Source organism: Cetorhinus maximus, chromosome 11 (genome assembly GCF_964194155.1).
Source record: "Cetorhinus maximus chromosome 11, sCetMax3.hap1.1, whole genome shotgun sequence".
NCBI lineage: Eukaryota > Metazoa > Chordata > Chondrichthyes > Lamniformes > Cetorhinidae > Cetorhinus > Cetorhinus maximus.
The window spans coordinates 104,026,625-104,042,205 of NC_135889.1; the positions used below are offsets into that span (position 1 = coordinate 104,026,625).

The window sequence follows — 15,581 nt, forward strand, 5'->3', positions numbered from 1 at the left end:
TCAATCAGAAGCATTTTCATACATTCTAAAGCAAATCAACTTTAAATTTCAGATGATGTGGATCCATAGTAAATCTGTTAAGTTTTTGATAGCATATTGCTGACCTTGGTGTGTCAGCAATTGCTTTACGTATGGTTAGGAATACTTGGTTAAAGCTTCAATTGGGCTAAGATGAGAAAGAACTTGCATTTTTACAAGTACCTTTCATGATCATTAGATGTCCCAAAGAACTTCATATCTATTAAGCACTTCGGAAGTGTTGACGGTGTTGTAAAGCAGCAAAATGAGGCAGTAATTTTGCACAACCAATGTCTCACAAACAACAACCAAATAATTTTGTATTTTTGTGATATTGGTTGGGAAATAAATTTTAGCTTGGGAGAGTTTCCCTGCTCTTGGAGCAATGTGGTAGGATTTTTTATCCACCAGAAGGATAAGCTTTGCTTTCTGTTTTTCACTGCCAATGCCTTTGTTCTTTCCAATTGTCTACAGTCCATTTCAATCGCAGGAAACAGCCCATTACTTTAGCTTCCTCTCTGCCAATAATTCCAAAGGGAAGATCCACTCTCTTACTGCATGCTTCACCAGCCTGACCTGACACACTCCCCATGTTCCCTTCTGATTCAGCTTAACTCAGCCCACCCAGCCCTCCTTTGCATCTCTCAACCTACTGTATGATCTGTCCTGTTTGGATTCATTCTTGACCAGGCCCACAGTAATGCCCCTTCCCCTGACCACCCTTTGCACCAGCTGATGCTAGTCCTTTGCAATCTTCTGTGCCACTAGCTCCTTAAAACAGGTCCTAATAATCCAAACAAATCAGACACACATTAAAAACTGAAATAGATTAAAATATCAGCTGATGGAAAGTTGTCCCATATCATATAAATATAGCTAATTGCTGAGTTGGTGGAAAATTTGTATATTGTATATACCCGAGTCTTACCTGCTACTCGGATCTCTAACTCCACCACGTTTTAACGATGGAACATGCGCCAAAACATGATATTACCATAAAAAACCAGTATTAGCAGGGTAATCTGGCTGGCTTGAGCTAAAATAGATAGTGTTCATGTCTTTTGCCACCACTATTCTGCTGAACAATCTAAAAATGCAACTTGAGTTCCTATGTCTCAAATTTCAGAAAGCTTATATTGTGTTGCAAGTATATATTGGATAATTTGCTATTTACTTTTTGAATTTTCTCCTTCCACTGAAGGTGACTTGGGATGGAATATGTTTTATACAGATTTTGCAATCATTTCAGTAGCTTTCACAAGTGGCCATTCTTCATTTATGTTTCCGAAATTTGAACATTAATTAGCTGTTCGACAGTGGAGCATCGCAGTAAAGCTAAATTCTTGCAAAACCAAATGTTTGCATATACACTTTCGAGAAGGAAGTGAAATTTTTTTTCTGCTCTGATTTTATAGCGAGAAAATACATGCTATTGTTGTGTTCAAGTTGAAATCAGGTAAACTACAACAGAGCTGGGATAAATTTGTTGCTTCCTGAATTTATATAGTTTTGTATTACTCGGCCATTGGGGAAACTCTAAACTTATCTTTAAAGGTTGCAATAATACCGTTTCCTTCTCTTCTTTCAGGAACATCATTTGCAGAGAGCTATTTCAGCCCAGCAGGTCTTCAGAGAAAAAAGGGAGAATATGGTCATTCCAGTGCCTGAAGCAGAGAGTAATGTCTCTTACTATGATCGTCTATACAGGGGAGAATTCAAGGTTCCAAAACAGCTCATTCACATTCAGCGTAAGTCGCTTATCGTCTGATTATTCTCTGACTGACTCGGCGCTTCCTCACCAGCACTTTTGTTGCTTTGGGATCCTTTCAGATGACTCCACAAATGGAGTAGCCAGTCTGTGTGCTTTAAAACTGCATTCTTTCATTTTCTATTAACACTTTTAAATTCATGACTTTGTTTATCTCCTCGTGAATTTAATGTAGGAAGGCAAAGCTTAGAATAAGGAGCATGGCTCTTTCTTCTTTTACGAGGTTTTAGTTCACTTCAGCCCTTCATAATGTAGATCCAGACGTAGAATTTGTGAAAATCTCAAAAGGATCCTTTGCATGGTTTCAGTAGTTTCTTTCCAAGAGCTTTTTTTCTGCACAGTGCAATGCAGTTTCCAGTCGGAAAATTTGATAACTTTCAGTGATTTACTTTGCCATAGATGAGTTATCTGAGTAAATGGTACAGTTAATAATTTTTATTTTTAAATTTTTATCTGACTTGCAAACAGAAGGGAATTGGTTTTAATTTGCTATTCTCATGAAATTAGCAAGTTTGTTTAAACTTTGAATTGTTGTCACAATCATCATGATAATGTCCTTATTGCTAATAAATTTCTAACTCTTATATTTTAAGCTTTGCTTTAAATTCTCTGATATTTTATTTTTTAAAAAATCAATTCTGCTTGTGTTTACAGCTTTTAATCTGGATAGTGAACAGCCAGATTATGACATGGACTCTGAAGATGAGATCTTATTCAATCGGCTGAATAGAAAGATGGAGATTAAACCATTGCAATTTGAAGAGATGTTTGACCGACTGGAAAAGGCTACTGGGAATCAGGTAATGTACTACTTGTTGATGTATTAGATGCCAATAACAACAAATTCCAGTTTCTGTACTTTTTTTTGAAAAAAATGATATATATCATATATTATTTTTATGTGTATATATATATATATATGTATATATTATATATAATGTACATCATAATGTTGGGTAATTAAACAGCAGGGAGATGCGCAAGAGTAACTTGGCTGATTTGCCTTGGTTTGATACCTTGGTCCCAGTTGGGTTTAGCTGATTTCTAGGTGCTGATGAACTCCATTGAATAATTTATTTAGAGTACTTGCTATTCTTCCACATTGAATGCAGAAACTTACAGATGTATTTTAGAAAATAAACAAAGCGTTCATTAAAACTAAGTTGACAGGCCTCGGAGTTGCACGCTGTGAAGTTCCTTTAACGAGTGCCTACTGTATCAATTTCTCACTTGTATATGTAATCAAGATCAAAAGTAAAATAGAACATGCAAAGACTCTGAATTTAAACTATGAATGCTGATGTTTGGGCGACTCAATGGTTTAAAACGCTGCTTTGTCATTTCTAGTAGCTGGGCTCAAATGTAATCCAAACTGCTGGGATGAAAGTCTCCCATCAATGAAGGTTGGATGGATAGAACAAAAATAATTTGGCTAATTAACACCATTTCCTTAAGGCATAAATCTATTCTAAATCTATCCATAGAGTGGTTCAACAGGCACATTTGTGTATGCCATGAGGATAGCTGGTGTCAAAAATGTAAAATTCAAGACTAATTCAGTGAGGCTCTACATTTTGGACATTGGAGTTGGAATACATTATTGGACCAGAGTAGAAGTGTGAGAAAAAGTACTAGGGAAACTAATGGGGCTAGGGGCCGATAAGTCCCCTGGACCTGATGGGTTGTATCCTAGGGTATTAAAGGAAGTAGCTACAGAGATTGTGGATGCACTGGTAGTAACCTTCCAAGAGTCCTTAGATTCTGGATAAGTCCCAGAGGATTGGAAAACTGCCCTTATTCAAAAATGGAGGGAGACAAAAAAAAAGGTAACTATGTTAGCTTAACGTCTGTCATTGGGAAAATGTTAGAGTCTATTATAAAGGATGTAATAGCAGAGCGTTTAGAAATACATAATATAATCAAGCAGACTCAGCATGGCTTCATGAAGGGGAAATCATGCCTGACAAATTTATTAGAATCCTTTGAGGAGGTAACAAGCAGGATAGATAAAGAGGAACCAGTAAATGTAATATATTTGGATATCCAAAAGGCGACCGATAAGGTGCTGCACATAAGGTTACTTAATAAGATAAGAGCCCATGGTATGGATAGATAAGTAATAGAAGGCAGAGAGTTGGGATAAGGGGTGGCATTTTCAGGATGGCAACCTGTAACTAGTGGATCCCTGTGCTGGGGCCACAATTATTTACAATAGAAGGGAAGTGAATGTACTATCGGCAAGTTTGCGGATGACAAAAAGAGGTGGGAAGGCAAGTGGTGAGGATGACAAAGAGTCTACAGAGGGATATAGACAGGTTTAGTGAGTGGGCAAAAACTTGGCAGATGGAATATAATGTGGGAAAATGTGAGGTTATGCACTTTGGCAGGAAGAATAGAGGGGCCGAATCTTATTTAAATGGAGAAAGACTACAGAAAGCTGCAGCACAGAGGGATTTGGGGGTCCTTGTGCATGAATCACAAAAAGCTAGCAAATAAGTTCAGCAAGTAATAGGGAAGACATGCAATGTTGGCCTTAATTTCAAATAGACTGTAGTATAAAAGTAGTGAAGTCTTGCTAAAACTATACAAGGCACTAGTTAGACCACACCTGGAATACTGAGAACAGTTTTGGTTCCCTTATCTAAGGAAAGATTTACTGGCATTGGAGGCAGCCCAGAGATGGTTCACTATGTTGATCCTGGTTATGGAAGGATTTTATTATGAAGAGAGGGTTGAGCAGGTTGGGCCTGTACTCATTGGAGTTTAGAAGAATGAGAGGCGACCTTATTGAAACATATAAGATTCTTAGGGGGCTTGACAGGATAGATGCTGAGAGGCTGTTTCCCTTTGTGGGAGAGTCTAGGACCGGAGGGCATAAGGGTAAGGGGGGTCGCCCATTGAAGACAGAGATTAGGAGAAATTTCTTCTCTCAGTGGGTAATGAATCTGTGGAATTCTTTACTGCAGAAGGCTGTAGCGGCTGTAGAGGTTAAGTATATTCAAGGCTGAGATAGATTTTTAATCAGTAAGGCAACCAAGGGTTATGGGGAAAAGGCAGGAATGTGGAATTGAAGGAGGATTATCAGATCAGCCATGATCTCGTTGAATGGTGAAGCAGACTCGATGGGCCGAATGGTCTACTTTGCTCCTATGTCTTGTGGTCTTATGGTTATGGTCTTTAACGTTGAGTGCAAAATAACAAAATGCTGTATTCCCAGAAACATCTCTCCCAAAAAGTTTATGAAAAGGGGAAAAAAATAGGATGCGAATAAACTAGCCAGGAATATGTAAACAGATTGTATGTACTTCTACAATTATACAAATAAGAGAGGAGTTAAAGTAAAGGTTGGTCCTCTAGAGTCAGAGACAAGAGAAGTCCTCATGGGGAATGAAGAAATGGCAGAGACGTTGAATAAATATTTTGTGTCCGTCTTCATATTAATAGACACAACTTACATAGCAGAATAGAGGCTAAACAAGGAGCTAATAAGAGCGAGGAACTTAAATAATTAATGTCAGCAGTGAAAAATTATTGGAGAAACTTTGTTTCTGTCAAATCCTTTGAACCTGGTGACCTAGATTGTTGGGATCTGAAAGACATAACTGCAAAGATAGTGGATGTACTAGTTATGATTTTCCAAATTTTCCTAGGCTCTAGAACAGTCTTAGCAGATTGGAAGTTAAATAGCATTGCTATATATTCTAAGAAAGAAGGGAGAGAGAAAACGGGAAACTACAGGCTCACTAGTCTGACATCAATTGTTGGGAAATTGCTGGAATCTCTTAATGAGGAAGTCTTAACAATGCATTTAGAAAATCATAGTATGGTCAAACAGAGGCAACAGAGGTTTTATGAAAAGGAAATCATGTTTCAAAAATTTATTAGAGTTTTTTGTAGTAGGATAAAGAGGAGCCAGTTGCTGTAGTTTAGTTGGATTTCCAAACGGCATTCCATTGGGTGTCACACAAAAGGCTGATATGCAACAGAAGAGCACATAGGGTTGGGGGGTATTACATGGATTGAGGGCTGGTTTTGCATGGATAGAGGGCTGGTTAACAGACGGGAAGCAAAGAGTAGGGTTAACAGGGCATTTTTGAATTGGCAGACTGTAACAAATGGAGTGCCGCAAGGATCAGCGTTGGGGCCTCAGTTATTTACAATCTATTCTACTGACTTAGATGAAGAGACCAAGAGTAATCTATTGAAGTTTGCTGACCGTACAAAGCTAGGTGAAAACAGAAAGCTATGAGGGGGCAACCGAGGCTGCAAAGAGATATAGAAAGGCGAAGTGAGTGGGTAACAAGGTGGCAGGTGGAGTCTAATGTGAGGAATTGTGATTATTCCCTTTGGTAGTAAGAATAGAAAAGCAGAACTTTTTCAAAAATGGCATGAAACTTACAAATGTTGATGTTCGGAGGACTTGGTTGTAATTGTACAAGAACAGCTTGACAGTGAGCAATTAGGAAGGCAAATGACAAGTTGGCCTTTATTACAAGTGGATTGGAGTACAAGAATAAAGAAGTCTTGCTACAATTGTATGGGATTTTGGTGAGACCACACCTAGAGTACTGTGCACACTTCTGGTCTCCATATCTAGTCCTCTAGATTGATTCCTGTGATGAGAAGGTTGTCCTATAATGAAGGGCTGAGTAAATTGGGTCTCTACTCTCAGGAGTTCAGAAGAATGAGGTGTGATCTTATTTAATTGCACAAGGTTCTGAAGGGACTTGGCAGGGTAACACTGAGAGGTTGTTTCCCTTGGTTGGTTGATCTGGAACGTGGGGGGGAAGAGTCTCAGGAAAGGGGTTGACTATTTAGACATGTGATGAGAATATTTTTCACTAAGGGTTGTGAATTTTCAGAATTCCCTACCCCAGAGCATTGTGATGCTCCATTGTTATGTAAATTCAAGGCTGACATGGACAGATTTTCTTCTGGAATCGAGCGATATGGGGAGCGGGCAGAAAGTGCAGTTGAGGCAGAAGATCAGCCATGATCATATTGAATGGCGATGCAGGCTCAAAGGACCATATGGTCTACTCCTGCTTCTATTTTTTAATGTTCCGTTGACTTGATGAACACAATGAAATAAAATCAGGAAACCTAGGGCAGAATTTTACGTCCTGTGGGAGGACGCCCACCCAACCCGATCGGGTGTAAAATAGCACGCAATGACGTCGGATAAGTGGCCCAACGTCATGGCGCACTCGTGCGATATTTCGGTTGGTGGGCAACCGCGAGGGTCGGCAGTGCGTCCGCCGACAATTAAGAGGCCTATTAAGGCCATTAAAGTTTCAATAAGTGGAATTTTTCGCTGCCTGTCCAATGTTTTGGTTGGCGATCAGGCGAATTGGCCAGGCGGCCGTTGTACTTTCGAGGAAACCTCATCCAAGGGCAGGACGAGGTTTCCAAGATTAATTAAAAACGGATAAAAATGTGTGGACATAATTTTCAACATCTGTATGCTGAGGTGACTCATTCTGATGTGTGGACATTGTTTCCGGTTTTTACGTTCGGTTTTTATTGATTTTAAATTCGTCAGCTCCCTGAGGCAACTCTCTGCCTTAAGGGAGCTTTCCTTCCGCGCTCCCCTGCGTCCGCGCTAACTTCAGCACTCGCCTGCCCCCATCCCGGCAGTGCTGAGCGTTTCAGCGCGCCTTTCACACTGACTTGTCGTTAATTGGCCAGCCAGCGTGAAATCGTGATGGGGGGCCGATCGCGGGCGGAAGCCCATTTCCCAGCCGCTCCTGGGCCCGCCAACCGCACTCGCATGCGGAGGTCAAAATCCTGCCCCTATATATGGTTGTACTATCACACATTCAATATTAAAAGTTTTTTTATAACTATCTTGTTCTTCAGCTTGTATCTATTCAAGAGGCCAGATTGCTTTTGAAAGAAGATGACTACCTGATAAAAGCAGTGTATGATTACTGGGCAAGGAAACGCAAAAACTGCAGGGCACCCTCCCTTATCCCCTTGGTGAAACAGGAGAAAAGAGATGGTTCCACTAACAATGATCCATATGTTGCTTTTCGAAGGAGAACAGAGAAGATGCAGACGAGAAAGGTGAGCATGGATTAGTACTTGCAGTTGACCTTGCTGCTCAGGTTCCTGATCTCAATAGTGGAAGTGAAGATTGGGGAGTTAGGGGGGGGGGGTGGGTGGGGAAGTTGCATTCCCATGTGGAAGGAAAATTAGAATCTCTCTTTAGTAATTGACTTCAGGATAGTATTGATGGAAATTTGAAACAAATTTATCTGTCCTGTGCTCTGAATATTGTGCAGCATGGTATATAATTCAGGAATAGGGAGATAATAAGAGTGCTATTGAGGGATATGCAGAAATAATAGATTTGTATGAAATAAGAATGTATTTGTGTTCAGTTTGCAGAATTATTGACAACAAAAACAGAATTACCTGGAAAAACTCAGCAGGTCTGGCAGCATCGGCGGAGAAGAAAAGAATTGACGTTTCGAGTCCTCATTACCCTTCAGCAGAACTGAGTAAAGTTAGGAGATGGGTGAAATATAAGCTGGTTTAAGGTGGGGGGGGTGCGGTGGGGGGAGAGAAGTTGGGTGGCGGGGGGGGGCGGTGGTTGTAGGGACAAGCAAGCAGTGATAGGAGCAGATAATCAAAAGATGTCACAGACACAAGGAACAAAGAGCTGTTGAAGGTGGTGATATTATCTAAGAAAATGTGCTAATTAAGAATGGATGGCAGGACACTCAAGGTACAGCTCTAGTGGGGGTGGGGTGGAAAGACTGACAGGGTATTACAGTTATAGATTTAAAATAATGGAAGTAGGTGGGAAAAGAAAAATCTATATAAATTATTGGAAAAAACAAAAGGGAGGGGGTAGAAACGGAAAGGGAGTGGGGATGGGGGAGGGGGAGTTTAAGATCTAAAGTTGTTGAATTCAATATTCAGCCCGGAAGGCTGTAAAGTGCCTAGTCGGAAGATGAGGTGCTGTTCCTCCAGTTGGCGTTGGGCTTCACTGGAACAATGCAGCAAGCCAAGGATCATCCTCCGCCATTTCCGTCAACTCCAGCATGATGCCACCACCAAACACATCTTCCCTTCACCCCCCTGGCGGTATTCCGTAGGGATCGTTCCCTCCAGGACACCCTGGTCCACTCCTCCATCACCCCCTACTCCTCAACCTCCACCTATGGCACCTCACCATGCCCACACAGAAGATGCAACACCTGCTCCTTCACTTCCTCTCTCCTCACCGTCCAAGGGCCCAAACACTCCTTTCAAGTGAAGCAGCATTTCACTTGCATTTCCCCTAACTTAGTCTACTGCATTCGTTGCTCCCAATGCGGTCTCCTCTACATTGGAGAGACCAAACGCAAACTGGGCGACCGCTTTGCAGAACACCTGCGGTCTGTCCATAAGAAAGACCCAAACCTCCCTGTCGCTTGCCATTTTAACACTCCACCCTGCTCTCTTGCCCACATGTCTGTCCTTGGCTTGCTGCATTGTTCCATTGAAGCCCAACGCAAACTGGAGGAACAGCACCTCATCTTCCGACTAGGCACTTTACAGCCTTCCGGGCTGAATATTGAATTCAACAACTTTAGATCTTAAACTTTCCCTCCCCCATCCCCACCCCCTTTCCGTTTCTTCCCCATCCCTTTTGTTTTTTCCAATAATTTATATAGATTTTTCTTTTCCCACCTACTTCCATTATTTTAAATCTATAACTGTAATACCCTGTCAGTCTTTCCACCCCACCCCCACTAGAGCTGTACCTTGAGTGTCCTGCCATCCATTCTTAATTAGCACATTTTCTTAGATAATATTACCACCTTCAACAGCTCTTTGTTCCTTTTGTCTGTGACATCTTTTGATTATCTGCTCCTATCACTGCTTGCTTGTCCCCCCCCAACTTCTCTCTCTCTCTCCCCGCCCACTCCACCTTAAACCAGCTTATATTTCACCCCTCTCCTAACTTTACTCAGTTCTGCTGAAGGGTCATGAGGACTCGAAACGTCAACTCTTTTCTTCTCCGCCGATGCTGCCAGACCTGCTGAGTTTTTCCAGGTAATTCTGTTTTTGTTTGGATTTCCAGCATCCGCAGTAGTTTTTTGTTTTTTTGTTTTTATCTCTGCAGAATTATTGAGTTGGGATTAAGGCTGAGCATTGCACAAGTGCTTTATTTGTTCTGTTGCTGACTTGAGAGTGTATAGTGTGACTATGAAGTGTTTAGAAAATTGCTGTCTCCTTGATATGCTATTTTTCAATTTTTTTATTTGTCATGGCTAAATTGTAAATTGTAAGAACAATGTTAATTCAGTAGGCTAAATGATGCAACTGACCACTTTTATCTGTTGATATGGGTGCTTTTTCTGTTCATTTCCGTTTTACAAAATGTAAGAATTTGATTTTTTCTTAACAGAATCGCAAAAACGATGAAGCTTCATATGAGAAAATGTTGAAGCTGCGTCGAGAGTTCAGCCGGGCAGTTACCATCCTAGAAATGATTAAGAGGCGGGAAAAGACTAAAAGGGATTTGCTTCATCTTACACTGGATGTGGTTGAGAAAAGGTATGACAAGAGTGTGTGTTCTAAGCCAGTAAAATAAGTCACTGTGGTTATCATCTAATTTTAGTCCTGACTTGCTGGCACCATGGTTTAACCTGCTGAACGTTTATTACTGTTTGAATAGGTATCATATGGGTGACTTTGGTGGAGAAATTATGAGTGAGCTGAGGACTCTGAAACAAGAAAAGATGGTCTCCAACACTCCAGTATCTCTTCACAATGGCAATCATTACAAAGCACCTGAAAGCAAAATTGTTAAGGTAAAAATTCCTTGTCAGATTTTCCCTTGAGTATCAATTAATCACATTTGTATTTATTGATATTGGACTATTCTGTGATTCTTATTTTTGTTAACAAAATCAATTTTCACAATTGGAGAAGTTTAGTATATTTAATTTGGAAAGGCTACTTTGGATTTTGTCCAGTTACTGATATCACAGATCAGACAATTTATCTTACTGTAGTAGTCTCTCAGACATGTTCAACATACTTTCTTTAATCTCTACATTAATGACTGAATACCACTTTATTGGTAAATTAACAGTCTGACCAGTTTTTCCAGAGTTGCACCCATCTTCAAAATGGGCTCAAGATTTACAAAATATGTGAAATACTTTGAAATTTTTAAAGAACAGCTGAAGTTGGAAACTATTATATTCATTGGAAAGGGAACAAAGTTAAAATAAAAATAGAAGGGACAGTAAGCAGTATTTTAAGAGTTCTGTTTTAGTAATGTAGGGTTAGCATTAGTTGCAACATATATTGCATTATTGCTAGCTTTTCAGTACCAGTATAGAGCAGCATTTGGTAAAGCTTTTGATCAAAGTAGTCAAAACAGTAGAATATAAACTATGGAAAGTCATGATCAAACTTTACATTGGCCTCCTTGGATCACAAGATAATTACAGGCAAGGAAATCATTCAGCTCATTTTTGGTTCACCCATGCAGAAGGACCCTAAAATCCCCCCCATTATAGTATTCAGCTGCTTTTTAAACCCATCTCTTATTTTCACTGTTCTAAGCAGGAGTTTGTTCCCTGAACTGATCACTTTCTGTCTTGCTGTCAGTCTTAATTGTTTTTTGCTAGTTTGACCAAGGCGTTCCCCCCTGTCCTACACTCATAGTTTAATTTAAAGCAATTTTCCTGATTTACCATCAAAATACATATCAAAATTTCTTACCTCTATAAGATGCCTCCTTTCAAAATTGATAAACTCAAGTTTCTTCAGCCTCTCATCATAAATGACAAGGAAAATCAGCCCTGTGACTCCTGTACACTGCTTTACCATTTAAATAACTTCCTTATTCCTCAGGAGAGCTGAACATATGATTACAGCTGTGGCATAACCAGGACACTAAAGCTTGATCAGTTTTTCTCTGACTTGTACACTGTTGTTTTGACTATTGATTTTGTGTATTTATATTGTTAAACTGTATACAAAGGATATTGGCTATTTTTACCCAACAAAATATATTTCTAACTCCCCAGAAAATTGCATGTGCCAGAGGACGCAAAGTGTAGTGGAAATCAAGCAATAGATTAAGTGAGCTTTTTTTTAAATCAACATTGCTTGATTGGAATTATCTTTTAATTCAAATTGAAATTTTGCAACAATATTTTATTTAAATTGATTAATTTGAATTGCTTAATTTGAACTATTGGATAATTCAAGTTCATTGGTGGGTAAAAATTACTTCAAATTAACCAGAGTAGACTGTACTTAACAACGTAGCTCTTTCCGGAAAAGGTACTACAGTGGTATTTCCACTGGATCAGCAATTAAGGATATTAAAGGGTTTTTAAAAACATGAAGAGCATTCAAGGGATGAATAGAACAAGATTACTTTCTCTGATCAGAAAGTCAATGGTATGGAGTCATCAATTTAATAGTGAGGAGAGGAGTTAGGTGAAGTTTTGAGTTTTTGGAGCAGGGCATGTGTTGAGGCAACAAGCAGGACATAGGGTTTAAGGAAAAATAAGTAAATGTTTTTAGCTGGAAGGTACAGCAATGTAGGGAGTGTGTAAGGCAGTGAGATTAGTTTTGGATTGCTGTAGCAAGCACCATCTCTTATGTCATCAACTTCTGTGGTTCAATCTAATGCCAGTCTGTAGCAGGAATGTAATATTTTAATTAAGAACTGTCATAGGTTGTGTAAAACATACATAACAGGAAATAGATTACTTAAGTTGCTTTTGTTTTGTTTCTTTTAAGCAACAACAGCCACACCTGATGTCATTCAAAGAGGAGGTTACTGATACTGTTCGAGTAAAAAAGAAATATGTGAAGAAGAAGCATAAAACTTCAGAGTGTGTTGTTTTACACCATCCGACTAGCACAGAATTACAACCAGCCCTGAAGAGGGACATTAAGCAGTATGACTTTCTCAGTTCTGATGAAGAGTCTTACACGCAGGTATACTAAGTTCTTTTCTATTAGTAAATTAATTGATAGTGGGTTCAGAATTTTACCAGAGCAAGGTAATGCACTGTGCTGAGCATAGTGACATATTTTAAATGAAGAGCAGGATAACATTATTTCTGCTTATATCTGCTAGTATGCTATTGAGAGACTATACATGGCCATGCTATGGAGACCAAACATTGGCCATACTCCCAGAGCAGGATTTTCCCCCTGTTTGTAGGGGGGAATGGAGTGGAGTTCAGGAGCAGGCGCTTCTCCGATTGGGGGCGCACTGCCATTTTACATGGGCAGGCCAATGAAGGCCCACCCAGCGTGATGTGTGCCGCAAAGCGCTCCCTGTGCGGGCGGGGAGGGATTTCCTAAGTTGAGTGCGCGCTCTTTCACACATGTGCGCGAAAGAGTGCACTCATCTCCCTGAGACTAAGTGCTGCCTCAGGGAGATCGGCGCCAAATTCAATAATATTAAAAATAGAAAAATAAAATTTCCCTGACATGTCCTCCCATGTGACGCTGCCACATGAGTTGGGACATGTCCATCACTTTTAGTTAAACTTTTATTACATTTTTAAGGGCCTTCATGAAACCTCATCCCACCTGTGGATGAGATTTCATGCTCTCTCTCAAGCCTGCCAGAGCTCCCGGCCTGCCCGCCAACCTTAAGGTTGGACAGGTAGGTCCTTTAACTACTGCAATTACTTTTTAAATGGCCTCAATTGGCCGTTGACAGGTCAGCAGGCGCATAGCTGATTCGGCTGCGCCCTCGCTGACCTGAAAATTGAAATGACGTGGGATGATGTCGGGATTTCTGCCCGACGTCATCCCTTGTAATTTTACGCGTCAGCGTGCGGGTCCCGCCCCCTCCCCGCACGCCGACCGGGAAATCCTGCCCCCAGTTTCAAAGGTGGTCAATAGTAATTTTTATTTGATTGAATATTGTGCTGATCAAAGCTCTGTGTTGGCAAAAGCAACACTATCTCTTGTCAACAGTGTTAGCATCAAGGAGATTTGAAACAAAGTTTATTTTACGCAGCTCCAGCAATGCACCTTAATTTTAATCTGAACCTCAGAAGAGCACACTGTAAGATCTACAACATCCACTTTTGTGCCAATTTATTGCTGAGAGTCTGTCCTTGGAGAAATTGACTCAGGCATTTTAAATTATGTACATTTGCATGTGCAGTAGTTTCATAAAATACATTTGTAATTATATGATACTTGTGGGAAAAGTATACTCGGATTTCTTAGAATCACTGCTTGTATTTGGAGTAGTGTAGATCAGGTGAGTGAAATGACGAGTGGTCTTGTTAGGCATAAGGTTGGGAGAGGAGGCCCTGTATGCTGGCAACTGTTCTGGTCAAGGTTAGTGCGCCTCATAACCAATGATTGGCTTGTTTTGCCAGCGGAGGTGGTTTGCATTTAGTGCGTTGCCAAAACGTAGGCCCTACACTACTTGGAATTCCCACATTTTTCAGGTTGAGGTGAACAACATTCCCTTTGTCATATGGATTGATTTCATTTAGAACTCTTAGATTGAGGAGATGTCTTTTTTAAAGAAAAGCTTTATTAATTCTTAGAATAGCTGAAGGTAGTTCGGCCTGGAATGCCACCTTTGTTATTCCTGCCTCGGTGTTAAGGGGCTGAAATGATTGGCCTGTAAACAAATGCACTGTCTTCAATGGTAACTCCCCCCTGCATTAATTTAGTTTCAGAGCTAGGACTTTGTGGTAGAATGTTGATGAACTTTTGCATTATCCAATCCTCTGAAATTTGAAATGACAAGATTTTTCATGGTTTATAGAGGAAAATTCATTTCCAAATTCACATCAATAAAAATTGTTTAAATTGATCTGAGATAAGGCTGTGCATCCGTTTAAATGAACACATTTGTTAATGGATTTTTAAAAAAATATTAACAATTGCAACATTTTATTTAAAGAAAAGTGAACTGATGTTACATGGATTACTAGAGAAACAACTGTTACAATTTGGGCATTTTCCTACCATTTTTAACTTCACAATACATTAACAGTTTCCAGAAATAGACCTGGATCTGCGAAATGAAACTTGGATCCTTATGCCTGACATTCATGGGGATAGCATGTCATAATACCATTGTACCATTAAAGGCACTTTATAAATACATGATATTGTTTTGAGATTCCAAAATCTTTTTGAGATCAAGTTGTGAACAGTGGTCCCTTGGTTATCTATGGATTTCTTATCAATCGTGGTGTTGCAAATAGGGAGCCAAGACCAAGTGGAAATCTTCTGATGAAGTGAGGTTAGATGGAGAGATATAATTAGCAAGGGCATGGAGGTACAATTCAATCCCCCTTTTAAAATGATGTGTTCTATCCTTTATTTTCATTCTACATTTCTGTGTCCACATTTATAGTAATAGCTGCTTATGTAGACTTATTCTATAATTACACCATTCCACTAATGTAGTTGCCACAGTACCACCCACAGGTAGGGGGTATAATTACAACACAAAAGTTTACATTGGTAACTTTCATCACAAGTATGGATGTAGGAATTTCAAATGTCAAACATTGACTGAAAACATCTCGAGTCTATAAATGACCATGCATCAGAATAGAAAATATTTAAAAAAACACCTGAGGCATCACTCAGCATTGTTGCAAAAGTGTATTATTATGTCTTTTCTTTTCCTATCTCCTCCCGCCCCTGCCTGTTTTTCCTGCCCAGTAATTTATGAGCAAAAATAATCAGAGGAGTATGAATATAAGATTTACTTCAGAAAAGGAAGGGAAAATGTGACATGATGGTATTTCTCAGTATTATGTACTATCCAAATTAAATT

At 39.7% G+C, this 15,581-nt stretch overlaps 1 protein-coding gene across 2 annotated transcripts in view; it reads left to right on the forward strand.

Annotated features, from left to right (window-relative positions):
- The window catches only part of epc2 (enhancer of polycomb 2), a 59,721-nt gene that overhangs the window by 28,631 nt on the left and 15,509 nt on the right, over positions 1-15,581 (forward strand). For both annotated transcript variants that reach the window (XM_078552526.1, XM_078552527.1), the window contains exons 2-7: positions 1,607-1,766; positions 2,441-2,586; positions 7,646-7,852; positions 10,188-10,336; positions 10,458-10,593; positions 12,548-12,748. In XM_078552526.1, coding sequence (XP_078408652.1) covers positions 1,607-1,766; positions 2,441-2,586; positions 7,646-7,852; positions 10,188-10,336; positions 10,458-10,593; positions 12,548-12,748 — 999 coding nt within the window. The remainder of the gene's footprint in view (positions 1-1,606; positions 1,767-2,440; positions 2,587-7,645; positions 7,853-10,187; positions 10,337-10,457; positions 10,594-12,547; positions 12,749-15,581) is intronic.